The 27,611-nt window shown below is 44.9% G+C and overlaps 1 protein-coding gene across 3 annotated transcripts; it reads left to right on the forward strand.

Annotated features, from left to right (window-relative positions):
- Positions 1-27,466, forward strand: stxbp1a (syntaxin binding protein 1a). 3 transcript variants are annotated; one of them, XM_030084713.1, is made up of 20 exons: positions 1-138; positions 12,512-12,561; positions 12,714-12,795; positions 12,886-12,962; positions 13,174-13,252; positions 13,938-14,044; positions 16,457-16,602; positions 16,683-16,767; positions 16,849-16,979; positions 17,120-17,227; positions 17,321-17,381; positions 17,926-17,991; positions 18,117-18,197; positions 18,407-18,545; positions 19,502-19,611; positions 19,899-20,000; positions 20,471-20,556; positions 20,665-20,819; positions 22,375-22,532; positions 27,236-27,466. In XM_030084713.1, exons 1-19 carry the CDS (start codon positions 102-104, stop codon positions 22,482-22,484), a joined length of 1,812 nt encoding a protein of 603 aa, XP_029940573.1. In that variant the 5' UTR covers positions 1-101; the 3' UTR covers positions 22,485-22,532; positions 27,236-27,466. The 3 variants fall into 3 exon arrangements, with proteins under 3 accessions (XP_029940573.1, XP_029940572.1, XP_029940574.1); XM_030084712.1 differs by having other exon boundaries at positions 13,938-14,041; positions 16,454-16,602; XM_030084714.1 differs by lacking the exon at positions 22,375-22,532 and having other exon boundaries at positions 13,938-14,041; positions 16,454-16,602.
- Positions 27,467-27,611: the final 145 nt, after the last annotated feature.

Raw genomic sequence — 27,611 nt, forward strand, 5'->3', positions numbered from 1 at the left:
GGCTCCTCCGTCCGCAGCGCGTGAGATGATCAGAGAGGAGGGAGAGAGAGAGAGAGGGAGGAAGCAGAGGGCGATCACTCGGTCCAACACTCAGCAGCATCATGGCACCTATCGGATTAAAGGCGGTGGTCGGCGAAAGTAAGATTTTTTTTTTTTTTGGCATTTTAATCCCCGGGGTCTGGCTGCATGCGCGCTCCTGCATGCTGCGCTCCTGTGATGGAGAGAGTGCGTTTTTTGTTTTTTTGTATTTTTTTTGGTGTAATGCAGGATGCGGATGGCCGCTCGTGCATCTGGGTGATGATGATGGTTGTGGTGGTGGTGGTGATGAAGGCGCTGCTGTGACAGCTCCATTGTTTTGCGCTGGGAAGCGGAGCCGCGCAGCGAGGCTGCTCGCGCTGCCGCTCTGCGCTCCTGCGGCGCGGATGCGCAATAAGAGGCCGAGACCTGAAAATGGCTTTTAACAGGCAATGATTAGCCTCCTGCTTCAAAACGCAGGCTTTCTTCTTCCGCGGGCAGGAAGCCTGGAGTCAAATGCAGTCTATTCACGCCCTTTTTCAGAGCTGCAATCAGCGTTTTATTCCAGAGAAATATTCGCTGCATCATCCGCGGAATACGTGCTGTAAAGGTTCAGGACAGCCTTCACTGCCGCTCACGAGCTAATCATGGCAAACATGAAGGGAAATGCTGCGTGTGATCAGATTCGTGGAGATGAGCAGCCTCCATCCGTGGGATCCTCTCGCCGGAGCAGTGCCTCACCCCTCTGATGGAGCTGCGTAAAACCGCCTTCCTCCAGCAGAGCGGAGCGGCCGCCCGCTCCTTCCCGCGTTAATGGCGGACTGTGGGCAAGTCGCAAAACTTGTTCTGACAAATACTGAAAATTCCGCATTACAACCGTGTCAGCGCGTCCTTGTCTCCTCATCGCGCCCTTTGGCCGCGGTGCGGTGCGGTGCGGTGCGGCACTGCCAGACCCAGCCCCGCGTAATCCCGCATCATGAGGACGACGCGCTGGACTCCGCCGTCCAGCGCCTCGTCTGTCACTGGGGATCACGTATCCGCAGCAGGAGCCTCCAGCAGTGTGGATGGGAGGCGGTGCGGGGCTGATGCGGGCCCGAACATGGAGGCGCAGCTCCATCCTCCTCAGCAGGGTCAACCGGGTGCATCGGGCGGCCTGTGCGGCGCGCGGGACGCGGGGCGCACAGAGAGCTGGTCTAAATGTGCAGTCAGGTGTCTGAGCCTCATTCTGCTCATCTTTTCTGCTCTGATTTTTTTCTTTCGGGCCGTTCTCCTGCTGCAGGACGCGCCTCTTCTGCTTCATCTCTGTTCTTCAGTATTGATTTGGTTTCATGTTTCTCAAACATAAATCCACATGGCTCTGGTTGTAGCAGGTGGACTGCATGGCCTCTCTTAGTGCTGATAAGGCTCAACAGTCTTCTAAATGGCCTGAGACCATATTTGGCACAGATTCTCCAAAAAATCTAGATTGTTTGCAGAAAAACACACACAAGCAAAAGCCCCATCTTACAAATGAGTATTAATTGAAAAACTTATTTTAAGAAACAAAGCTGCTTCACAGAAATCCAGTACAGAATAAATTTGCTATGAAAATGAAGAATAGATAATCTAAAATGTGCCCAAATTTCATTATAAGGTTCTACATTATTAAAGACATATATGATAATACAAAGAGACATTATGGTTACAATTTATTATATCTAATATGAATGCAATAAAAAGCTAAGATAACATGATGACATGGCATAATATTTATTAAATACATATGAACTATGATATTATTTAATAAACAAGTGTGGAGCTATTGAAACTCACAAAATGTACTGATTATACGTTTTCTTTCTTCTGTGCTAACCCTCATATTCAATGCACTCATGCATAAATGAAAGTGTAACACGCCATGAAGATATTATCCCACAAATACTGGACTATTTCTGCCTTCTAATGGAGTTGGACCTCATAGTGTTTAAAACCGTGATCTTATTCTGCGACAAAAGATATTTTCTTCAGATTTAAATAAAAAAAAAGCTGATATTTTTTCTGTAAATGTTGAAATTGACTGAATGTAAGACTCATTGATTAATATTTGTAAATAATATAACAGGAAGTTTTCAGGTGTTTGTATTTTTCAGGATTGAAGGAGTTTCCTCAAACTGAAAGTGAAGCCAGATCCGATGTGTAAATTGAGCCGTTCACAGTGTGTTTCCACATTTTCACTGCTTCCCAAAGCCGACACTTAGTAGAAATGATATCATCTGCACACCTACTCCGTTACACAACAACAGCTCCACATGCCAATTACCCCTCGCGTGCTTTAATTATTTAATCCTGGAAAATTACATAACCCACTTTGTAAGAGCGACGGCCTGTAGGCCCGCGCTCGCCGTCGACTGTTCCAGAAACGGTGTAAACAGCCGGCAGGACACCTGCACTCGGCTCGGCTGGAGGTGAAGCCGGGATGGGATTGGTGGAGGCGGGAGGGAGGGAGGGAGGGAGGGGGCTGGTTATGGGTTCTCTCTGCAGCAGCGGCAGGAGAAGAAGAAGAAGGTGGTGGTGGAGAGGAAGGGGGATGGGCGGCGAGCTGAGCTTTATCGCCTGCGTACGAGCATCAATCCCAGAGTGCAACAGAAGGAGGGAAATAAGGGCGAAGGACGAGGGATCGACAGGCAGGTCTCTGAACGGCTCTGCAGGAGTGGAGCGACGGTCCGGAAGCTGGAGGAGAGACGAGAACAGGAGAGGATTCGGAACAAATATCCCACCTCTGGTCTCCTCTCCACCTCAATTATTATTCTTATCACAGGAAGGGGAGCAGTTTCTTCCTCCTGGACCGAACACACTGAATAGATGCAGTATTACACACAGTCATGGGAGTTAAACTAACATTAACTCAGCACACGAGCATTAAATGTTACTGGAATCAATGATTAGCCTTTGTTGCTGTTTGTTTTTTTTTTTGCTGACTGGCTGAAGCGTGCAGTGTGTGTCTATCCATCCATCTCTGTGTTCTATCAATTATAGTAAAAGCAATATTCTCCTCACAGTGTTCCGCCTGTCTGACAGCGATGCTGTGAAACTGCAGTTTTTGGAATTTATTGCTGTGCCGTGCCGTCGTCAGTCTCCGGCCGATGGGGCGTGGAAACAGTTTTCCAGTTTGCAAAGCTACATATGAAGTTATTAAATCCGAACCGAGGCCAGACGTTTCCTCTGAGGAGGTGACGCTGTGCTGGACACTCTCCTGTGTGCCACAGATTTCATTTTGTTTCGGTGGTATGGTTTTGTACCTGTATGCTTGAGAGAGAGTGTTGTGAATGTAATGATTATATGGGTCAGAAAAAACTCCCCCCAAACTATTTCATGTCACCAATTAACTTCAGAAGGTTTTGTATCTACCTGGAAAACTGCGGCTGCAACCAACATAAAACTGCTTAGACCATGGAGTCACCCAGACCGGCTTAAACCAACAACAATCCGGCACAGAATCGTTCAGACCAGTGTGGACCAGATCAAACCAGTACAGACTTGAGGAGACCAGTGTAGACCCGCATCAGACCTGCTCCACACCAGAGTGGAACCGTGGAGATCGAGAATTCTCCTCCTGGGATTCATAAAGTATTTCTATTCTGATCTATTGACCACAGTAAATAAACACACTCCCCAAATTTACAGCACACACTCGGTTTGCTGCTCTGTTGAAATTTCCAGAAGCAACTGAGCGTGTCTCAGTTTGCATGGGTTTTTTTTTTAATTTTTTAATTTTTTTGTGAATGTGAAAGGATGAAAGCATGTGTTTGGCTGCACACATACACACACACACACACACGCACGCACACACATAAACACATGACCTTGGAAACGTCGCTGAACCGGAGCGTTGCACGCCCTCGTCTGGACCCGGCGTCTCTGACGCAGTGCCTGCAGCCGCGGGCCGCCGTTAAACACACACACACACACACACACACACACACACACACACACACACACATAGGCACACATACACTCAATTCCCAATAAGTCCGTGCTGAGATGTCTTGTCGCCGTGGTTACAGTGCACGAGGAGCCCTCTAACGCAGGGTTACGGAGGCTCGTAGTTTTAATGAATTCCCTTTTCTCTTTCACGGAGGAAGAGTGCTGTGTCAGAGCTGGCAGGCATCCTCTTCCTCCCACTCCTCTCTGCATCACGTGACCGCCCCCCCCTCACACACTCACACACACACACACACACACACACACACACACACGCACACACACATACAGCACTGACATATCCAACGCTACACAAATACCTACTTACAGAAGAAGAAACTGTGTCGCCATCATGCTCTCCAATCTGTGCTTTAACAGAAAAATAGGAAATGCAGAAAGATCTGATGGAAGAACAGAGTACGGGTCAGATTGTTGAATTTAAAATGAGTGTTAATCTTCAGAATGCTGTTTGTTTTTGGCTGGATGCGGCGCTGCAGACGGGCCCTGAAGCCAGGTCTCTGCAGCCTGCGGCGTTGCTGCTTTCATCGCCGTCTATTTACTGTCCGCCGTTTTTAGTGCCCTGTCATTCTGTGAGTTATTTCCCCGTGACTTTCTGCTCTGGATGGTTTCTATTTGGAAAAAAAAGAAGAAAAAGGACAGACTGAAGCCTGTGCTCAATGGTGCAGATAAAGCGACATGTTATGTTCATTTTCATTCATGTAACACATTAAATGACCCAGTTAGATCCTCATCTCTCTTTGCCTCTTTAAAGAAATGAAGAAAAAAAAACCATCCCTTTATTTTATACTAATGTCAGTTTCACCTTACTGTTGATATATTGTTGAAATCGTAATCCTGAGAGTTTCGGGACGGTGCTGTGGTTTGATGATCCTGAAGCCACTTGGTGGACTTGCTGAGTTAAACTGAGAACTGAGAGCGCCGGACGTGTGGCACAAACACTTCCTGAGTGACAGACCGACTGTCTGGAGCCAAGAAACGTGCACATTATCGTCTGATCGTGATCCGTTGTGCTTTATTTCCATTCATTGATTCTGTCGGTCGGTCTGATTGTTGACGACGACACAAGAAATGAATACCTGCTCAACAAATATACGAAACAATCATGAGATGTAAAAAAATCAGTCTCTATAAAAGTGCCTGGATTTGACCCTTTTGTATTCGCTGCTGTAGAAATAAAACTGAATTGAATTAAAAAGCACATTTTAGGCTAAAAGTGGAGCTCATCAATCTGTCTGTTGGATCCATACTGAGTCAAAAGTCATATAGAAATTTAAAAAATCTGTTAAATGTTTGGATGTTGGAGTTAGAATAAATATCAGAAAAAGTCCAGTGAATGTCATGTCTCGCTGTTTGGTGAATTTTAAACGTTTCCATCAGAGTAAACAATGTTTTTGAACATTTCAGTGCCTATTTTCTGGCATACGGGTATGTTTTATCAACATGATGATGATTTTTACTATCTACAATTCCAAGTTTTAATGTTTGAATTCGAAAAAAATATAGAATTTAAAAATAGAACAGATAACATATACTGTACATATACACAAACATTGTTTTTTTTTTATGTTGGGTGAATTCAGGTTTCCAGGAAAGTCTGGTTTGATATATAACTATAGAAGTATCTGGACCAAGCATCAGTCTCAGTACGAAGGAATCTCATCTCCAGGTTTCAGGACTCATGGCACTGATCTGAAGTGTTTTCACCCGGAGACCAGAAGACCGTAAATAAAGCATCTGCTTCAAACGTTGAGAGAACTTAAGTCTGTTGGACTAATAAAGTTCTGTCATTCAGAGGTGAACGGAGACGGTTCCTCGGTCAGACTCCAGCAGAGTGAATCAGAGCGGGTCGTGGAAAAGAGTCGTCACGAGCTCAAGTTTTCTATTCCTGGCTTCATGAGCCACAGTCCTTATCGGCCTCCGCAGCCTTTGACCTTTAGCTCTGACCTCTGGCTTCAATGGACGCCGGAGTCCAACTATAACATCAAACTCTCGATCTGCTTTCCTCCCAGTTTGTCCAAAATCTAGAGTTGTCTGAAGGACATAAAACTGCCTTATTTCTTCTTCCTGTTTTATTAAAGCAGGCGACTAATCAATATTTTCAGGTGTCGTCTTCCTGTGAAACGCTCCCAAGTCTCTCACACACTCTGAACTCTGACCTCAGCTGAACTCAGGCGTCATGGAGGCTTTTCGTTGCTGCTGCAGCAGCTTTCCGTTGTCACAAAGCGACGTCTGGAAACTTGTGGTTCCCGGTTTGAGTCTTGTGCTGTTTGCCGATCTGACTGCTTGTTGGCAGTTGAAGGGATTATTGATTTTCACCAGCGATGCCTCCAGGAGTCGTGACGCGCTGCAGCCATTTATCAAACCCGAACTCGATCCAGCTCTACTGTCTTTATTCCTCATTGCGCATTTACTCTTTTCCATTCCACTCTACTGTCGTACTTCGTAGTTTGACACCAGCCTCATCCGCCTGCTAGCTGCTGTTAGCCTCCGCGACATTCATGGAGTTAAAGTTATTATTTTAGATTTGCGCACCGTTTAAGACGAGCACAGAAGATCGTATCCCTGGTTCCTGGAAATATTTACCAGGCACTGAGTGTCTTTAATATCAGAAATCTATTAAAGAAGGGGTGTCAAACATGAGGCCCCTGAACCAAAATTGACCCACAAGAGGCTCCAATCCGGTCTGAACAAACCACCAAGGAAAATATAAAAACATGCATGCAAAAGGCTGCAAAATTCACCAGTTTATCAATGTTTTATGCACATTTTGCATCAATAAAATTGACTTTAAGCTGCGATTGCACTAATTTTTTGGTGCTAATTGTTCAGATTTGGATCAGTGTATTTCAAAACCTCTTATCTCGTGCCTCGAGTTCATCATGTCAGTGAGTCATGGAGGACAGGGAGACGGCGTCTTTCATGGTGGAGCAGAGGAGTGTGTGTGATGTGTGCGCCTGTCTCTTTAAGCTCAGGAGTGTCAGATCCTCTCGGGAGTGACGCTGCTGTGAAGTGGAGATCCAGAGGAAGAAAAAAATGGGTCATGTACTCATAGGTGAAGGTCCCTGAAGGGGGAGGACCGGCGGGCGGGCGGCGCAGGGAGAAAGCCGAGGTTACATCAGCCGGAGAACAAACAGCCCAGCTCCTCACCTGATGGGGGGCGGTGGGGGGGGGGGGCGGCACGTCACGGATCACTGTCTGACTGAAGTTAATGCAGCGCAATTTATTTTTCTGAAACTGTTCTGCATATCGAGTTCTTCTGCTTTCTGTAGAAAAGTGTTATTACCTTTTTTAAGCAATTAAACAATATAGGAAAACATTTCAGTAAATATATATCATACCCACAGTTCTTAACAAAATATCACAAAATCCTAGATGGAAAAACAACAAATATATAAGAAACAGATTAAGATGTAGAATGAGAGAAAGTACAGAAATGAAAACAAAAATTAATTTATCATTAGTCTGAGGTTTCAGGAATAAGACTTCTGTGATGATGGTTCGGTGTGACAGTGATCTGCAGTTCAGTCACTCTATAGAGTTAAGGACTGTCTCTTCAGCTTTCAGCATAAAACATTTAGCTTGTAGCTTGTAGCTGTCTGTGAACAGCTCTGTGTGTAGGACAGAAGAGTCGAGCAAACAGATAGATGGTCTCTAATGCTTGATTTTCATACCAAGGATCATTTGTGCCCTTCGAACAAACTGGGAAAGTCACTGACTTCATACTTCGTACCATACACTGGGATCAATATTCAGTCGATCGCTCTTAATCAAACCCAGCATGAGTCTATAGAGTCTTTAGAGTGATCAGCGTTAAAGGACTTGTGCAACAACTTCCTGTTTTGTGTGTCAATAATCAATACTCATCTTTACTAATGAAAAGTCCCCTCAAGCACCGATCAACGTTATTAATGATGTCTCTCACTGACTTTATTCAGAAACCTGTAGTGGGGATTCAACAGCATCCAGGAGGGAAGAACACCTGTATTTGAAAAGAATTTCAAAATAAATGCTTTCATTATCATTTATCTACAGGTTTTCCACTCCTGTAGCCCCAGACTCCAAGTCCCACTATGAGGATGTTGTATCCTGTTGAAGTGGCTGCGGAAAGGCCTGTGCGGTGTGTGTGTGTGTGTGTGTGTGTGTGTGTGTGTGTGTGTGTGTGTGTGTGTGTGTGTGTGCCAGCCACCGTGCCTGTTTGGTTGACACAGCTGCCGCTCGGTGTTTGTTCAGGTCCCTTCCCTTCTGTCTGAGCTGCTGTGTTTTGTTCCGCCTCGTTCAGAAGGCCGGAGAGGAAACGTCCTCCTGGAGGACGGCTCAGAAACCTTCCTGTGGCTGCAAAACGTTTTCGCGTTTACCTCGTTTCACGAAGTGTTTTAGCCAATATGTAGATTTTCTCTTTAAAAACTTCCGGAGAACTTGTTTCCTGAACTGCTGCTCGGATTAAAAGCTCCAAACACAACAGTGTGATGTGAAAGAAGTTTTTCACTGAAGCCACATCTCTGGACTTTCAGTGTCAAATGATTAGCAGGGATACTGACACTTAGTTAAGCAGGACACATGAATATCTCCTGTGAGTTTTTCGTTTCCGTACATACAGTATAGAGGGTTTTCACCGACGTCACGACTTGGGCGGTACCCTCGCTGCGCCGCCATATTGGAGATACTCAGTGTAAACAATCATACTGACAGTAGTCGCGATTGTGTGTTATGGAACAATTTGAGTGCGTTCAGCCATGTAGAAAGCTCGTCAAAACGGACTGAAGAAGCAAAGGAATATCGGGAAGGCCTTGGGTTAAAAGAGAAAGCCCGATATTTCGAGAAGCTACGGTTTATTGGTGGTGAAGATCCGTAGGAGTTGGCTCCCACCTCCTGGACCCTCACTGGGGACCAGCACTTTCGTAGGGGTTGGGGTTCTAAATAATTGATTAAAACGCAAATATTACCAAGCTGATGGCTACAAATAGTGTGATAGCTGAAATATGTGTTTTTTTTTTTTTTTACATAAAATACTTTAAAAATCGAGCACAAACTGTTTTTTTCAGGAGCAATACATCTCTTAAGGCTAGGGACAGAAAAATTCAAGTTTCTGTAGAAGCTAAACATTTATGAATGATCAAAGTAACATATGAAGTCATTGATGAGCTTAAACTGTTGCGCTCTGTTTCACTTACCTGACAAGAAATGTGCCGAACAAATTCGGATGTTGTCCAGATTTTTCCCTCGTTGATCTTGGTTATGCTTTGCTAACCACAAGAGGCTCCGTTCCTCTGACAGTTTTTGGCATTCCTCTCCCAGGGTTTTTATAATTTTTGGAATTCTATTCATTCATTCATTTTCTACCGCTTATCGGGGTCGCGGGTGGCTGGAGCCGATCCCAGCTGCTGTGGGCGAAGGCGGGGTCACCCTGGACAGGTCGCCAGTCTGTCGCAGGGCGACGTCTGTATAATTCCAAATGTTTTTCTCGGTCTGACCTATTGGCACAACCAATGACACGGCAATAATTTACCATTTTTCTTGATAACGCTCTGGATCTTCCATAGGACTCGTGCTTCGCTGTGATACGGAGTACCTCCAAGATGGCGACTCGATGACGTGTCGAGAAAACCCTCTATATTTCCAGTAGATGCAGTGCAATCAGAACACAGTGCCCTCTAGTGGCTGTGCAGATTACAAAAGAAGCAAAAGAGAATTCTTCATGGGACTAAATAAAGTAAAACTGTTCTCATTTTAGGAGTTCATGTCAAGTTTTTGACTCCAGATTGATTGAACAATAGAAGTGGTAATGCGTCCACTTAGTCCTTTTGACAATGCTCCGTCTTTGTGAAAACCCCATTCTCTGAAAAAGCTCATGTGCACCACGGCAGCAGTAAAAAGTTCTTTGGTTGAGAGGTTTCATTTCAAAAACAAACAACAAGAACTCCTGGCCTGACATTAAACTGTGTCGTTTTCAGTATTTTTGTCATTTCCATTGAAATTGACACCATTTTTAAAATGTTGCCGTATAAATGTGAAACTTCTCTGAAACAGTGAGTTTTCACTTCAGTCATTGTGTGAACAGAAACAGTAAAACTACCCAGCAGATTCTGGTAGTTCAGCAGAACCCATTCTGTAAATATATTTATATTTTTCCATATCTATGAATTATACCACTGTTTTTTCCGTCACTGAGCAGCTCGACTAGCCACAGGAAAGTCGTGGCTTTATTTTTTAATGAAATGTAGTGAGGGGCAGATTCTCAAAGCCATGGAAACCCTCAGAAACGATCAGTTCACTGACTTTTATCTGAGAGGAGAACAGAAGAGGAGGAAACTTCAGCTGCAGCAGAGGAAAAGAGAAAGGAGCGGCGGACATCCTGGGGTCAAAGGTCCCTCCGGGATGGAACATAAAGCTGATTTTTAGGAATTAAAGTTAAACCTGTTTTATTTTGTACGTAGTCGAAGATGATCCTGGGTTTCAATAAAATAGCTGAATTTTTTGTTGTGTTTTTGCCGACTTGCTGGATTAGCAGCAGTGAAGCGAATCCCGGAGCCTCTCCGCCGTTCAGTGAGAACATTTCCTGCTTTTCCCAGATCATGTGTCCCTCAGGAGGTCAGAGCAGGGTCATCTGACTCGCAGAAGAGGCCGTCTGGGGTCTTTCTGCCTTTCTGGACTCGTGCTGTATGTTTTCAGGGACAGTTTTCATTTTGCTGTTTCGTCTTTTTGTCCTTTTATTTTATTCCCGCTTCACCTTTTCCTCTGTTCGGTCTGTCAGTCCTACTGATGCTGCTGCAGAGCAGAACCTGAAGTTTTCCTCAGTCCTGTCAAACAGCCAAACTAATCTTTATAACGGAGTCAGTGTTGACGCTGAAAACAGGATTATTGCTGCAGCCGTTAAACAAAGTCAGTAAATGTTGGGACGAACTTCGTCACAGTTCAGTAACTTCAAAATTTCCACCTTTGAGCTTCACAGACGTAATTTGATTTTATGTTCTCACCTCTGCAGCGATTGCAGTCTGTTAGCTGAACCTCAAAAAATATTATAAACTTAAAACGTTGAAGTTTGATCGACTGGCTGAGGACAGATTGTGAACGTGTGAGTGTGAGCGAACATGAATCCATCTGCAGCGTCCTGGAACAGCAACGCCGATGGATCATTTTTAGCCTTTAGCTTTTAGCCACACTGTAATTCAGCTGCTTTGTTTATCCCGTTTTGTTCCTCTTTGAGTAAAATACATTATAATCACATAAAATTTGTGGGATTAACAAGTGGAAAGACTTTAATCTGAATTTAACCTGCAACAGACCAGCAGACCTCTTCATGTCGTTTTCACTCTTGTGACTCAGAAGTGCAACTTTATCTTCCTGTCTTGTTTCTTTCTCAATATATATTAGCATATATGATGGTTTTTAGTGTGTTTGATCTCAGCAGTGAGCTTAATTTAACTCAGGTTTTTATCTCTTTCAGTTATTTCATCTGTAAAGCTGTAAAAGTGATTGCTATTTCAAAAGTATAATGAAAACAGATAAAGCTTCTGAAGTGACCGGACGTAGGACGTAAATATTAAATATCGATCAGTGCAGCTCACTAACTTTGAGTTATTATGTTATTGCATTTGATAATATAAAATATGTTTTTATAAGTAATATTGTCAATATTTATTGTTTCTGAAGTTTCTCTAAAGTTCATGGTGTTGTTTATATTACTGAGAGAAAAGTTCAAGATGAAGTAAAAAAATAATCTCAATGGGTAAAATGTGTTATTTATTATGTGAAGAAGTGCAAACATCCCTGATCTGTGTGGAGTGTGTGTGTGTGTGTGTGTGTGTGTGTGTGTGTGTGTGTGTGTGTGTGTGTGTGTGTGTGTGTGTGTGTAATCTCTTAATCTGTGGTAATCCGTCAGTGTCAGTGCGGCTGCAGCGTTGAGCCTTTTATTTCCACCAGCGCTTTTCCAGCAAATCGCCCCAAACGCGTTCGTGTTGTTACGGATAAGCAGCTGGAGGGCGAGGCGATCGGGCCAATCACGGCGCTGATGGGATTATTTAGAAGCCAAATCGCTCCGCTGTGTTTGGGTGTCTCATCCTGCAGGTTTCTCTCTGCTGGTCTGAGGTCAGTGACCTTGTTTCGGGCCGTTCAGCACGATGTGGAGGTAAAGGTATCGAGCTCCGGAGGTCGTCCTCACGCAGGCGATGGTTCAGGATGAGCGTCTGGTCGTTCTGGAAGGAAACACGCAGGATTTATACTGGATGCATTCTCAGGATAGTGGTGCCACTGTCAATCCCTGAGCACGACCCTTGACCCTTACAGAAAGAGGATAGCCAGTGGTCGCTTGTCACAGTCATACACACAGATCTGACAACCCTCTTGTGTGTTTTTTTTCCTGCATTTTTCAAAACAATGAAAGTGTATTTGCTCATAACAGAGCTGGATCATGAGTGGGTTCAGTTTGGATTTTCTTTGTGAAAAGTGCTGTTTCACCTGGATCACAGTCTGAGTAAATTCATCAGTGTAAAAGTTTGCAATGTCTTTTCTTCCACAGAGATTATGAATGACGTGATCAAGAAGGTGAAGAAGAAGGGCGAGTGGAAGGTGAGTTCACCTCATTTCAGTCGCTCCTGAGCCTGAACGTGACTGAAACTGAGAGTTCAGTCACAGGATCAGGAGTCATTAATGACGGCGGGCCGACGCGAGCCTAATGGGACTGATGAAGAGTGTGTGTGTGCGTGTGTGTGTGTGGTCAGGCGCTGATCGTGGACCAGCTGAGCATGAGGATGTTGTCCTCCTGCTGTAAGATGACGGACATCATGACGGAGGGAATCACCAGTGAGCTGCTTCTTCCCCTCCTGCAGGTTTCTGTCCGTCTGACTGGGAAACTCCACCTTCACTTGTTGTTTTTGTTTTAAACTTTTCCAGTTGTGGAAGACATCAACAAGCGGCGAGAGCCTCTGCCCAGCCTGGAGGCCATTTACCTGATTACACCCACAGAGAAGGTAAAGCAGAGACGGGATCAATATCGAACGGTTTCACTTCCACATTTTTACCAGACACATATTGATCATGGTTTAGTGAAATACAGGATGGAACTGACATGATGTAGCTGGTTTATTTTTTGCTGTCATCTGTTATCTTTTACTCGGTTTTAATGGAAATACTCTGAGTTTGTGACCTGAAAACCCTGAACTGAGCCGGTTCTCCCTGCAGTCTGTCCACACCCTCATCGCAGACTTTAAAGACCCTCATTCAGCCAAATACAAGGCGGCCCACGTCTTCTTCACTGACTGTGAGTAGACTGACACACTGACGCTCACTTTTCTTTGTTTCACTGTGGTTTTAGCTTCATTTCTGCTCCGTCTTTGACTGGATGTTTGTGGATCTTTGTTCGAGCACCTAAAACTGCTCTGGGATTGGGATTCTACAGCCTCGTGTGTAATTGGTCATCTACATTCTGCCTGAGATGTTGAAGATTTGGCGTTCTGTTCATGTTTTTGGAGATTAAAGAGTTTTTATCCTCCTTCACCTCACCTGAGAGCATCAGATATTAACGAGAATAATTTTCTATTTTTCATGAAGTAGCCTTGCTTGTAATCACAGAAAAAAAGGCTCATGAGGCGTTTTCTGGATCTGCTGCCATCCTGAAGGTCTTCGAATACCTCAGTCTAAAGTAATAAACACTGAAATATTCAAGTTTTTAATCAGAATAACAATTGACATGACCTGCAGTCATAGTTTTATTTATAAACATTTTAATTGTTGAATTTGACCTCTCTATGGCTAAACGCAAGCTTTGCTCTGAAAAGCTAAAAAAAGAAGATGAAATATGAAGAGATACAACCGAAAGGTTGTAGAAATGAAACAGAAGCTGGGAAAAGAAGTTGTATGGAGACACAGTTATAAGATGAAGTGTGTATTCCACCTGTTAGTTCCTATAAAGATTGCTCAGTACCTGTTGCTTGTGTCCTTCCCAGCCTGCCCGGATCCTCTCTTCAACGAGCTGGTGAAAAGCCGCGCTTCCAAAGCCACAAAGACTCTGACGGAGATCAACATCGCCTTCTTGCCCTACGAGTCTCAGGTGAACATTTTCATGCTCTTTTTAAACAATCTAATAGAGACGTAGAAACAAGAGCTTCAGTTTATATCTAACAGCAGGAACTTTCCCGCTGCTTCTACTGAAACCTCTACCTTTGCTCGATGCCGTTTCCTCGGAAATTAGCGTTTTAAAACTCAACACTGCAAGTCAGAAAACAGGATTGATGCGTCTGATGCAGCCGCTTTGCTCCAACTGAACAGAAACGTTATTTTTCTTTACGTTCACAGCGACGGTGTAACTCAATCTGAACAGGCAGAGAGAGTGAACCGCCTCTGTGCTTCAGAAACAACGTTAAAGCCTGTAAGGACTCTCAAACCTGAACAGCACAGAGGATCTGAATACACACTTTAAAATGAACGGGTTACTTCTAACAGCAGCTGTGTCACTCTGAGGAAGAGCTCTAAAGCCGATATTCGTTCATTCGGTTGACGACTTGGCAAAGACTTCCTGTTCAAGGTGAAATGGGAGTTTTGAGAAAAACACTCGTGAAGTCTTCCTCTTTTGTGTGACGAGGCTTCGCCGTTGTTTGATGTAGAGAAGCGGTTCCCAGTGTGATCTGGCCACCAGACCGTCTGTATTGAGACGCTGCAGCTACAGCGGAGAGAAGCGTTAGAACAATCTCAGTATTTTCTCTGGAACCGGAGCTGCTGAGCTCTGGTTTCTGCTGAAGCTGTGAGGCGAGGAGGAGGGATCGATGGACGCAGACAGGAATAGTAACAGTCAGGTTATTGGTTGTTGGCGGCGGGACGGAGGAGGACAGACTCGTTGCCGTGTGGCGGCTCGGCGGCGGCGTTCTGCTGAGTCACCGGCCGCTCTGTTTACAGCCGGATCGTTCCAGAAACATCTGGAACACCTGCCACCCCAGCCCCACCCTCTCCCTCACCCTCCGTCCCCTCGCTTTGTGTTTCTCTCGCCGCCATTCCTCCATCCCTGCTTCTGCACGTCGCTCTCAGTCTGCTCGCCGCTCCGCTCTTTCAGTTTTCCCTTTTTTTTTTTCAATTTTTATTTAGTCTTTCTCCAGCTCAAACCATTTTTTTCTCCCAAATTCCCCCACCCTCCATCTTCCCAACCCTCCCTCCATCCCCCACATCTTCACCTCTGTCCATCCCTCCTGTCTAGAGATGCTGCTTCGGCCCACAATGCATTGCTTCCCTCCTGTCTACCATGATTAATTCAGAGTCAGTGGTTTTCTGCTCCGGGGCCAAACGCTGTCTCATAGCCCCGCCCACACTCACACACACACACACACACACACACACACACACACACACACACACACACACACACACACACACACACACACACACCAGACCGTGGCCAATAGCAACGGGGATGGATGCAGAGACCCCTCTGCAGCACTGAGCAGTGGTCATGTGATCAACCACAGATGGAGGGGGGGGGGGGGGCAAAGAGCCAAGGACAGAGGAGGAGAGGGGAGTGAATGGAGGAGGATGGGAGAGAGAGAGGGTGAAATAAGGAAACAGGAGGAGGAAGCAGGGAGGAGGAGGGCAGGAGGGGAAGTCAAAGGATGAAGCGACATGTCAGTGATCAGATGAATGAGTGAAAAGAGAGAGAGAATTCACTCAATGCTTCAAACACCGCAGAAACTACTAAAATTCAAAATCTCACCGAGTTCATTCGTCTTGTTTTCAGTCAAAATGTCTCATCTCACTTGATTTAGGATGAATTTAAGATAGAGAGACTCATTTCTTTATTTAAAATTCTTATATCAAGATCACTTTTAAAGTAAAATGTACTTGCTGCATGGACAGATCATTTCACTGGTTTTTAGATTCATTTAGTGTTGATATCTTGTATTTGGGCTTCCCTTGTTTGCAGTGAACAGACCGAGACTTCAGACTGCATTACATTTCAAAACATTACAAATCATCACAGTTCAGTAGAAACCATCACATTACATCACAAACAATCACATTATGAACAGGAAATGAAAAATTTGACTAATACCAATATTCATAGTGCACTTTTTATGGCTGATATCCGATATTTACCAACAATGAAATCTTAAAAGCATCTCCTATCAGCTTTTTCTGAAAAATATTGAACAGTTGACATTAATTTAATGAATTAAAGACTCTTTTATTTCAGACATTGACACCAATATCAGAGAAGTAATTGAGATACCAGAGCAGCATTAAAACACTGTGGGCTGAAATTCCCCAAACTAATAAAACTCTGCAGTGTTCTCACTTTGAAACCAAGATTCAGTTTCAGCCCTTTACATGAACCTCTGGAGGGTTTTCAGCTTTCTGTATTTTCTACTGAAAAACAGCTTCATCTGAGAGAGTTCTGCAGATATTTTCTGCCAAAACCTGACATCTGTGTGTGTGTGTGTGTGTGTGTGTGTGTGTGTGTGTGTGTGTGTGTGTGCAGGTGTACTCTTTGGACAATCCAGACGCCTTCCACAGTTTCTACAGCCCCCACAAGACCCAGCTGAAGAACCCGGTGATGGAGCGGCTGGCGGAGCAGCTGGCCACGCTGTGCGCCACCCTGAAGGAGTATCCCGCCGTCAGATACCGAGGGTGAGCCGCCGTGACGGGGGTGTTCGCTACCGGTGTTCCAGTTTCTTCCTGTTTTCCTATAACGATCTCTGTGCTTCCAGAGAGTATAAGGACAACGCCACCCTGGCCCAGCTGGTTCAGGACAAACTGGACGCCTACAAGGCCGACGACCCCACCATGGGAGAGGTGAGCGGTGGTGTCCGGACGTCCTCCTGATGCCGGGGGGGGGGTTATAATCTGACCGTGTGTCCTCCTGACGCCCTGCAGGGTCCCGACAAGGCTCGCTCCCAGCTGATCATCCTGGACCGGGCGTTTGACCCCGTGTCCCCCGTCCTGCACGAGCTGACCTTCCAGGCCATGGGCTACGACCTGCTGCCCATCGAGAACGACGTCTACAAGTAGGAACCGGGCGGCCATCTTTAATGAGCTGCTGTCATTTCAGTCTCAAAGCAACCATGAATTAAGAAAAAAAAAAAAAAAAAAAAAAAATGACGAAAGTGACGCGTCTTTCAAAATAAAACTCAAAACTGTTTTCCAGGTACGAGACCAGCGGCATCGGAGACTCCCGTGAGAAGGAGGTGCTGCTGCATGAGGACGATGACCTGTGGGTGAGCCTGAGACACAAACACATAGCCGAGGTGTCCCAGTGAGTACCGCTCCGTCTGCCGCACGTCTCTGATCCGCCGGGCCGCTCGGCCGTCTGTCCGTCCTCACGTCCGCCTCTGGGTCTGTCCGCCAGGGAGGTGACGCGCCAGCTGAAGGACTTCTCCGCCAGCAAGAGGATGAACACCGGAGAGAAGGTGAGCGGAGGCAGGGCGGGAAACGCTTTCTAGATTCACACAACGCATGTTGTGTGTTGTGTTACTGTGTAAACTGAGAAACAACAACTGACACATTCCTTTTTTGATGACAGTTGGATTACATGATTCAATTCATAATTCTTAACACTCATTTTTTATCTATAAAATATTCTTAAATTATGTTAATAAGAATTTCTTTTACAAAATACTCACTGTTTAATAATAATTATTGATTTATGTATTAAAATCATGTCTATTTGTTTAAATAATATTGACTATATTTAAGTGTTGTTCATTGTAAATTCTACTTGAAACATTATATTAAAGTAATATCAGAATTGCCAGCTAGTTTGTTAAGATTTGCTTTTATTTATTTTTAACAAAAATAAAATGTTATTTTTAACCAATTCAATCAATTAAAGGCAACAAATGTTTAGTATTTGTCAAAAAACACCTGGAAAGTAGTGGCAACAGTTCTGATCGATGGAAATGTGTTTCCTGTTTTTGGATATTGAATAAAAATGCAAAAACATTATTTCCACAGACCACGATGAGGGACCTGTCCCAGATGCTGAAGAAGATGCCTCAGTACCAGAAGGAGCTCAGCAAGGTGTGTGTGTGTGTGTGTGTGTGTGTGTGTGTGTGTGTGTGTGTGTGTGTGTGTGTGTGTGTGTGTTTGTGTGCATACGTGTGTGTGTGTTCCCACTCTGACCTGCTGTGTGTGTTCTGTTTCAGTACTCCACTCACCTGCAGCTGGCTGAGGACTGCATGAAGCATTACCAGGGGACGGTGGACAAGCTGTGCCGTGTGGAGCAGGTGAGGATGGGTGTGTGTGTGTGTGTGTGTGTGTTGAGGGGGGAACCAGTCGACAAGCCACTAAACAAACAAATGTAGGTCTGAAATATAATGTTATTTACAGAGAAATCTGTTTAATTGAGAGACTTATTCAAAGAGAGCAGGACTGAGTCGATCAGTGACAGCTTTGGTTTGTGGTCTGCCTTCATGAAACCTGGTTTCTGCCGCAGGATCTGGCCATGGGCACCGACGCCGAGGGCGAGAAGATCAAAGACCCCATGAGGGCCATCGTGCCCATCCTGCTGGACGCCAACGTGAGCACGTACGACAAGATCCGCATCATCCTGCTCTACATCTTCCTCAAGAACGGTAAGAGGAGGACCGGCGTCCGCAGAACTCCTCCGGCCTGCTGTTCTCTCATCCTCACTGCGGATTATTTTAGAGACATTGATCCAGAGCTCCAGACTTATTCATCAATATGACTTTTTTCTGATTACATTAGTATTTTCTTTTATCTCTGAACGTGCTGGGCTCGCTGGTTATCTCTCTCATTTCAGTACATCAGCGTACAACACAGCACCATTCCAGAATAGATTGTCTTTAAAAATAATGAATGATATAATATTCCTGATGCTACCTTTAGCTCATTTCTGCTCTGCTGTTGCGTCTCCTGATCACTGATTTCTTTGTTCAGATGTGGAGACTGTCGAGTATCAACAAGTATTTAAAGTACATGAGAGCGAAATTATAATAAAAGATATGATGTAGCTTAAATAAGCTCTGAAAATCAGTTTCCGTGATGTTTATTATTTGAATCTGTTTGAATCTCGTCAGATTGAATCTGATCACCAAAACAGAAATTGATGTTTCACGTGATGCTGAGTTCAAATATAGAAAACTTTAAATATACTGTATTCACTTTAAATGAAGTGACAAAAAGACATTTTTCCACAGTAAATATGCCAGATTATTAAACATGTTTTCGTTTTAATGTTAACTCGCAATGGGAAGGATAGTTTCTCAGTTTCCATTTCCATGATTTGTACAGTTATTACAGCTGAACAGGAACCATTTGAGCCTTTTTTGTTTGGTTCTTAATATTCTTGGTGTATAAATCATGAAAATCTGTAAATTCTCTACTTTACATTCTGAAAATATTTGACTAAATCAGATTATTTCAATTTTTTTTTACTAGAGACCATAATATTGTAAATTAAAATTTAGAAAAAAAAATATAGTTGATGTATTATGAGTTTGGAAAAGTAGAATAAGTGTGTGTGTGTGTGTGTGTGTGTGTGTGTGTGTGTGTGTGTGTGTGTGTGCAGGCATCACGGAGGAGAACCTGAACAAGCTGATCCAGCACGCTCAGATTCCTCCTGAGGACAGTGAGATTATCACCAACATGGCTCACCTGGGTGTCCCCATCGTCACAGACGTGAGCCTTCGTCCTCCTCCTCCTCCTCCTCCTCCTCCTCCTCCTCCTCCTCCTCCTCCTCTTCCTCCTCTTCTTCTGAGCTCTCCATCACTGTCACGATCACAACCTCCTGTTTGTGTGACTAGCATAAGAAACACTCAGCGATGGTGAAGAAACCAGCTCAGATCTATAAACCAGCCAGACTAGATCTTGATCCAGTCTCTGGATTTGAACACATATCTTCATTGTCCACGGAGCGTTTGTTTTTCGTGTCAGAGCTGAACGTCTCCTCCTGTCCTCTCGAGCAGTCCACCCTGCGCAGAGGGAAGAAGCTGGACAGGAAGGAGCGCGTGAGCGAGCAGACCTACCAGCTGTCCCGCTGGACACCGCTGGTCAAGGACATCATCGAGGTGCGTTCAGGACGCCTGACCATGACAGGAAGCCTTTACAGGACAGAGGGAGAGAAGCAAAGACCTCACAATTCTTTATAGAATGCTCATTTTAGCTGGACACATTTTTGTTGAATTGTTTCTTTCAGTTTGGATCCCTTCAGTATGATGGGATCAAACTTCTTCACCTAAATGATCTTCCACTAATCCCATTTCTGAAGTTGAACATTTTACCCAGTTTAACCTGCGGCGTTTTCAGGCAAACCTGGTTTTCCCAGAGACGGTGAGGCTCCGCCCCCCCAGGCTTCCCCGTCAGCTTTTCCAGGACTATATTTAGCCCGGTGTTTGTGTGGAGCTGATTCTCTCACGGACGTCCACCGGGTTGCTAAGAGATGAAGCTGCCATTGAAGTCTGTTTAATGTGTGTTCTCTGTATGTGTGTGTGTGTGTAATGCTCACAAAGGCCTTGCTGTGTGTTTTCTCCTCCTGCAGGATGCCATCGACGATAAGCTGGACACCAAGCACTACCCCTACATCTCCACCCGCTCCTCGGCCTCGTTCAGCACCACTGCAGTCAGGTAACGCAGCCCATTCATTGGCACGGTAACTTTAAATTCAAGCCTTAAACCAGTGGCGTGACCGTGCGCTCCCCCCGTGCGCTCCCCCCGTGCGCTCTCCCCGGACAGTGCTCGGTACGGCCACTGGCACAAGAACAAGACCCCCGGGGAGTACCGCACCGGCCCCCGCGTCATGGTCTTCATCATCGGCGGCGTGTCGTTCAGCGAGATGCGCTGCGCCTACGAAGTGACGCAGGCCAACGGGAAGTGGGAGGCCGTCATCGGTGAGTAGAGACCCGGGGGGGGCGGGGACTCGCCGGGGAGGCTGAAACCGGCGTTTCCACTCAGATACACGCCGACCGAGGCCGCCGGGACGCGGCGTGGGCGAGTCTCTGAGTGGAAACGTCCGAGAAGAGGCGTGAAGCCGGCGTCCTGCTTCAGGCGCCACGTCGTCAGGAAGATGTGAGGAAGACTTCTGGAGGCTGGAGCTGCAAATTCATTCCAGCCTCCCGGTTTTCTGAAGCTTCTGAATCAGGACACGGCTTAAAATTGATAAAATTGTATGTAATACTTCTTCCATCCACTAGGTGGTGACGGTGAGTCTCTTTAACTCGATGGTTTTACCTTTGAGCAGCTATAGTTTTGTTTACTGTTCAGTCCTGCAGTGTTGTGTCTTCTTCACTCTTTTAGCAGATGACACTCTAAAGTGACTCTTTGTACCACCTTGTGGCAAAAGCTGGAATTACAGGAGAAAATGGCTGACATAACAGAAAAAAAACAATCAGCTGGCTTCTCTTCTGTTGATTGACTACCTGTAGCTTCTTCTTCTGTAGAAGGACTCACTGCCACCTTGTGGCACCAAGTGGTATTACACAAATAGAGAAGCCAGAGTTTTCTGGTTAACTTATTGTGTTTGGGAAATATTCTAGCAGTGGCATTTTCAGTTACCAATTGCAAACAGACAGCTTGTAAACAACAACTTCAAGATCTTTGCACACCTTGATTGCTTATATATGTATTAAAGTTAAGGCGCTTGCTCCATTCTGTGGAGTCTGGCATTTCCACTTCATACCACAGGATGGAGAATTGATACCGCAACGACTGCACATGTTGACGTGCTGAATTCTGTATATTCCAGCTTTATAATACCACTTTGTGCCACAGTAGCTTAGTGAGTCTAGCTTGTATTTAAAGAGAAAAATAAGAACAATTTTTACCAAAGGTTGAAATGGTTCGAATGCAAATTACCCACATTTTTCCTGAGTGAGTGACGAAACTCAGTGAAGCCTGCAGTTTCATTCTTTAAGTGACATTTAACTTTTCCCCTGTGAAAACTTGCAAATCAAGAACTTTCAACATACATCCAGTTTGTTGTAATTCAGAAGGACGTCAGTCCAACCAGCAGGTGAACCTTTTATTTTGAAGGTGTGCTCACAGCGAGCTGTTCCAACCTACCTATTGTGTGTTCTGTCCCTCTGTGCTGTCGATCGGACGTGTCAAAGCTTTGCCGGCCAGTCTGTCTTATCTCTGGAAAAGTGTCTGTTAGTTTCTGTTGTGCTCTGCTTCAGCTGTTGTCTTTAAAAACAACTCTTGTCTTTAAATTGCAGCCACGCCATGTCTTTTTCTGTATCTGTGCGTCCACGTCTCTTTTTCTTTTCCCCTGTTTGTGCAACATGGCGAGCGTGTGTGTGTGTGTGTGTGTGTGTGTGTGTGTGTGTGTGCGTGTGCGTGTGTGTGTGTTGACCCTCTTCCTTTGTTCTCTTGGAGCGAGTGGGGGAAGGTGGGGGGCGTGGCATGTGCTGTGAGACGAGTGGTGAAGCCACTTCTGTTCCTCCGCAGGTTCCACCCACATGCTCACCCCCACCAAATTCTTATCGGACCTCCAGCACCCCGACTTCCGAGAGTCCACTAGGGTGTCCTTTGAGGACGCAGACCCCTCAGCCGAGTGAGGCAGAGGCAGATTGGGAGGGAGGGAGAGAGAAATCACACAGAAAAAAGTAAAGGCAGCCGCACAAAGAAGCCCTTTCTGAACCTCCACAGCACAAGGGCTTCCTCCTCACTCCTCCTTCTTCTTCTCTGAACACGCAGTACTGTTTCTATGTGACTCCGCCACCCTCCTCCTCCTCCCCCTCCCCCCCCGTGTCCTTCAGGGATGGACAGCCCGACCTTCTCCTCACTGCATGGCCCGCTCCATCCGGCCGCCCTCAGAGCCGAAAACATCCAAACCGCAGGTCGTTCTCCTGCCACGGTCAATAATTCAAGCAGTAAATCTATGAGAAGATACATTAGAAGAAACCCCGCCCCCCCTCCCCCCGAAGCTTCACCTGTCGCCGTGCCGATCCGCGGCCATGCCTGAGGAGGTCGTGACCCCATCCCTGCTGCCTCCTCCCATCATCCCCGCTGGGTGGATTAAATCGCCCCGTTTTGCCTCCACCCAAAAGGCCCTTTTGAGCCAGATTGTAAGACTCACTCCTGATTTAATCTACCCCCCCCCCCCCTCCAACACATCCTTATTTATCCGTTCTTTGCTGTCGGTTATTTTTCTTCCTGATCAGCTCTTTGAAAACTCAGCCTCCTTGATTTGTTTCTTTCAGGACAGATCCTTGAGTTAATGTTGGATTTTAAAGAAACATTTTATACTTTTTTGTTTGTTTCTTTTTTTCTTTTCCCGAGCTTTTTTTTTTTTTTTTTTGTGTGTTTTAAATATTATTCTTTGCTTTCGGCCTCCCGGTCCTTTGACTTTTTCCACTCAGCCCACCATCACATGCTCACATGGCTCACGACTCGTCTGCAGAGGGCGCCGGTCGTGAACGCAGCGTCACCGCGGCGGCGCTGCCGGGCTGCTGACACAGAGGGCAGGAGCCGCGGCAGGAAGCAACAGAAGAAGAAGAACAAATTCAGCAGAGCTCTGCCCTCTGTATCACCGCCTCCTCTGTGCCGACTCAGTCTGAGAATGTAGCATTGGTCCACCTGATATGCTTTAGCAACCTAACCAAAAACCCAAGATGCCTTGCGCCTCAAACAAACACTAATCCTCCCTTTCTTCCTGATTCCACCCTTTACTCCAGATCCTGACACACTTCTCATTTAAAATGTAGAGAGATTGATGGTTTGATAAGGTAAAATAAGATCAGTCACAGCTGTTGCAGATTATATATAAATATTAGAAACGTCTATCAGGAGAAGAGTTGTGCTTTTTAATGTCTAATATCTGTTAATGAGGAAAACAATAAATAATGAATATGATATTCAACCTGAGGTTTGGTCAGGAAATTGAAACAAGTTCAGTGAGGTGAAATTCATCCTCATGAACTTTGAAAAACCTTTGAAAAAGCAGTTTATTGACAACATTTAAGTAGTAGTAAAGTTAATGAAAGGATTGATTTCAAACTTGGATGTACCAATTTTAAGTAGATTTCTAGATAAAACCCAGGACTGGATGTAGTTCCTGGACTAAAATGAGTCTGACACCCCTGCAATAGAATGTGTGGCAAATATCTGTGTATAAGTAGGAATTTATGAAATAATTGGTTTGCACCACAATCGCTGGTGTTTTGCAAGTAAAGCACATCCTTTCAGGCCTAATTACAATAAATCCTGTGACATTTCTATTACTCATTTGCTCACCAAAGAAATCTAATTCAACACAACATTTATCTTTTAATTGGAAAAACAACTGACAGACATAAAACGTTAACATTGGCTAAAGCATGATATTTGTTATCTATACCAGGGTCTTTATTCACACAGAATATGAACTGATGACTTTGTGAAGCCAAGTTTGGTTAAGAATCGTATTTCTGAACTAAATGTATGAACACAGTGAGTCTATGATTGTATAATTGAGTAATTTGTTTCAGTTTAGATTTAAGGCTTCATTCCTGCTATAATCCACTGAAAAACCCAAGTGCCTCAGAAATTTACCAAAGACTCTTTTTTTCTTTTACTTACCGTCTAAACTGGAGAAAATGTCATCCTTAATGCAGTTAGCTTTCATCAGCCGTCTGAAAAGTCTTTCAGACACACACGACTATAATAACAGGATATGTTTTTAAAACAAATCTCTTTCTGTGACGTAAAGCGACCCCCCCCCTCCCAGGCATCCATCTCATTCCTGACTAATCTGCTAAAGCGATATCGTTTACGAGCCGAACTCTGTGGTTTCCTCGGCGGTTTTCTCACCGGCAGCAGTATGACCGCCTCCTCCCCGCATACTGCTGCGCTCAACACCTCCCGAGCAAAATGGCCATCACTAACTGAAACAAGCCTTTGTTTTTGCTCCAACCTGGTCATGTATCGGGTAGTTTTGTGCTTTAGGAGACCGACGTCGCGTTGTGTTTCTGGGGCTCCAGCAGCCCACGAAGCTGTGTGTTTGGGGAGCAGCAGAGAAAGCAGGCCAGGCCAGTCCCTCTCCAAAAAAACTCCACTAACCCCTCTAGACCCTCCACCCTACTGACCGTTCAGCACCTTGACACCCCGACCCGCCATGGGCTCGCCTCTTTCTCTCCTGTTGTCGCCTCCGGCTCCTTCCTCCTCATACGATCGGGTCTGAATCGTGGGCGAAAGCAAACAAGCCAAACTGGAAGAAACACGCAGCTTTGCAACAGAAACCAACCAGCCTCTGTAGGTCCGATGCTGTAGAGATCTGTTGAACAGGTGCGGAGGAGTGAACCAAACCGCTCTTTGCCTCCTTTACGGTCCGGAGCGAACACGGCGGTGTCGTCGGCGAACAGGGTAAGGTGGCGACGTAAAGGAGGCAGAGCGTTTGCTTCACTCCGGTCCGCCGCCTTTCAAGTGTTTACCATGTCTGAAATGTGTCTTCAGCTGCCTCGAGAGTTCATCCTCCTCCTCATCACACCAGGATTAACAAGCTTTACATTCCCACTCACACCGACACGAGAACCGACAGACCCCGGTTTGGCGTTTCACCACCGTAGAGACTCGCCTCTGTCTTCTTTTGTTTTTCCTGTAGTACCTCCTAGGCTTGCATGCCCGTCAGACTCACACACCCTGAATGGCTGTGCTGTGTGTGTACAGCTTCGGTGTTTGGCGGGTTTTCCCGCCACCCCCACCTAACTGCTTCCAGGTCATACCAGCTGTGTGGTGCCACCATCTCTGATCGGTGTTTCCATGACGCCAGATGCATGTGACTGAACGCGCAGTCCCGACTGGATGTCTGTGGAATGAAAGGCTGTCAGCCAGATGCAGGAGTCGACAGGGTGCATGGGTTCGTCCAGATTAAAACACCAAGCGGTGGAAGTGAAATCTAAACTACGGCTTCAATTAAAGTCTCGTCAGTCTGCCAGAATTCAACAGAACCCTCCAGCCAGATCGTCTTCTTCATGCAAATGTACCCAACAGCTACTGAGCAACAATTTAAAGGAAAAAAGAAGAAAACTTTTGTTTTTCAGACTCTTTGATGATCCTTTTACACATTCATATATCTTTAGCTACTGAAGTTACGTTATTGTGAATTTAAACAATCTGCTAAAACCTGTAGAAAATCCTATTTTTTATTCTGTCACTCAGAATGTTATCAGATGTAAGAAACTTTAAATTACTATGAGTTATGAAGACAGTGAGGCCAAAAAACTGAACATGTTCCGTGCATTAAATGAATCAACTGTATAGTTTGTACCTTAAACTAATCAAATCTGTAGATCAACATTTGCAACCTGCAATTTTGAAAATACACAAGAATAAGATAATAAAGGTTACATATCGCTGATCTTCAGGACGATTATAAAGGAGAAAGAAGATACATTTCAAAAGATATTCTGTCTAGTCAGTCCACTTCAGGTCTTCAGAATAAGAAAACTTACTTGCATATGTTAACTTCAGGTAAACCTAGTTTATAATCCATGGTTTGGATCAAGCTGTTTGGTCATTTGGAGCTGACCAAAAACAGATCTCTGGTTTATCAGCAAATTGTGTGCGTAGAAAACTCAACCAAAACCAATAAAATAAAAATTCTAAAAACAATTGAAGTCTCGAATTTAACTGAACAAAGAACTCAAGAAATACTTTGAACGAGGTGGAAGGACAGGAATACATTAGATTAGCAAGAATTGTTTGAAAGAAACTCAACCAACATTTAAACTTCGCCATTTTCAGTGTTTCCATTTGAAATATTGTCGTGTAAACCAGTCAAAGAGAAAGCAAAGCCAAGACTGAGGTTATCGAGTGAGGAAGCTGTACGACGGCTAAACTAAAACAGCCTCCAGCTGAGAACTGAACAGTAGCTTTTGGGTACGTGAGCGGTATTATTGACAACGGGTCAAAATCTAAAGTGAAATAATCCAAGATGTTTCGACTTCTGATGATCTGACAGCGAGCTGAGAGAATTTACAGGAGCTAAAACATCAATCTGTAAACTCGGCTCTAACTTCCCCCGATGTCCGGATGATTCACATAGGAAATGATCTGAGCATGAAATTCCTACCTCAGTCCAGTAAAAAAAAAAAAAAAAAAAGCTCTCAGTTATTGACTCGTGATCCATTTTAACCTGCTGACTAACCGATTCTGATCCCATCTGGGTTGTCTCCACATCCACCTCACATTACTCGTCAGGCCGTCCTCATCTGCAGTCGCATCCATAGCAAGAGCTGAAAACACATTTTTAAAAACCTGTGTGTCTCACACAGTGCAGATCTAACACGCTGTCTGTGTGTGTGTGTGTTTTCTCTGTGCGTGCATTCAGGATCGACCCACATCTTCACTCCCACCAGCCTGCTGGAGCAGCTCAAGGCCATGAACAAACCAGACGAGGAAGTGACAAGCTAAAAACCCCCTCCAGTCACGTCTCTCTCTCCTCCTGACCTCTGCCCCGCCCCCACACACACACACACCCCGCTAACCCCCCCATTAATGTGTATGCATCTTGCTTGAGAAAAAAAAAAGTTATAAAAAAATATTAGATGAAAGAAAAAAAGTCTATGTTATATCAAAGAATAAAACTGTTGCAAGTATTCTCATGTTTTACAATGGATGCAACTAAATGAACTTATTTAAAAGAAAGGTTTAAATATGAGAAGAGAAGGCCATTTACGAGGGAAAGTACCAAAATGTACCACTGT

The sequence above is a fragment of the Salarias fasciatus genome (genome assembly GCF_902148845.1).
Source record: "Salarias fasciatus chromosome 7 unlocalized genomic scaffold, fSalaFa1.1 super_scaffold_4, whole genome shotgun sequence".
Taxonomy (NCBI): domain Eukaryota; kingdom Metazoa; phylum Chordata; class Actinopteri; order Blenniiformes; family Blenniidae; genus Salarias; species Salarias fasciatus.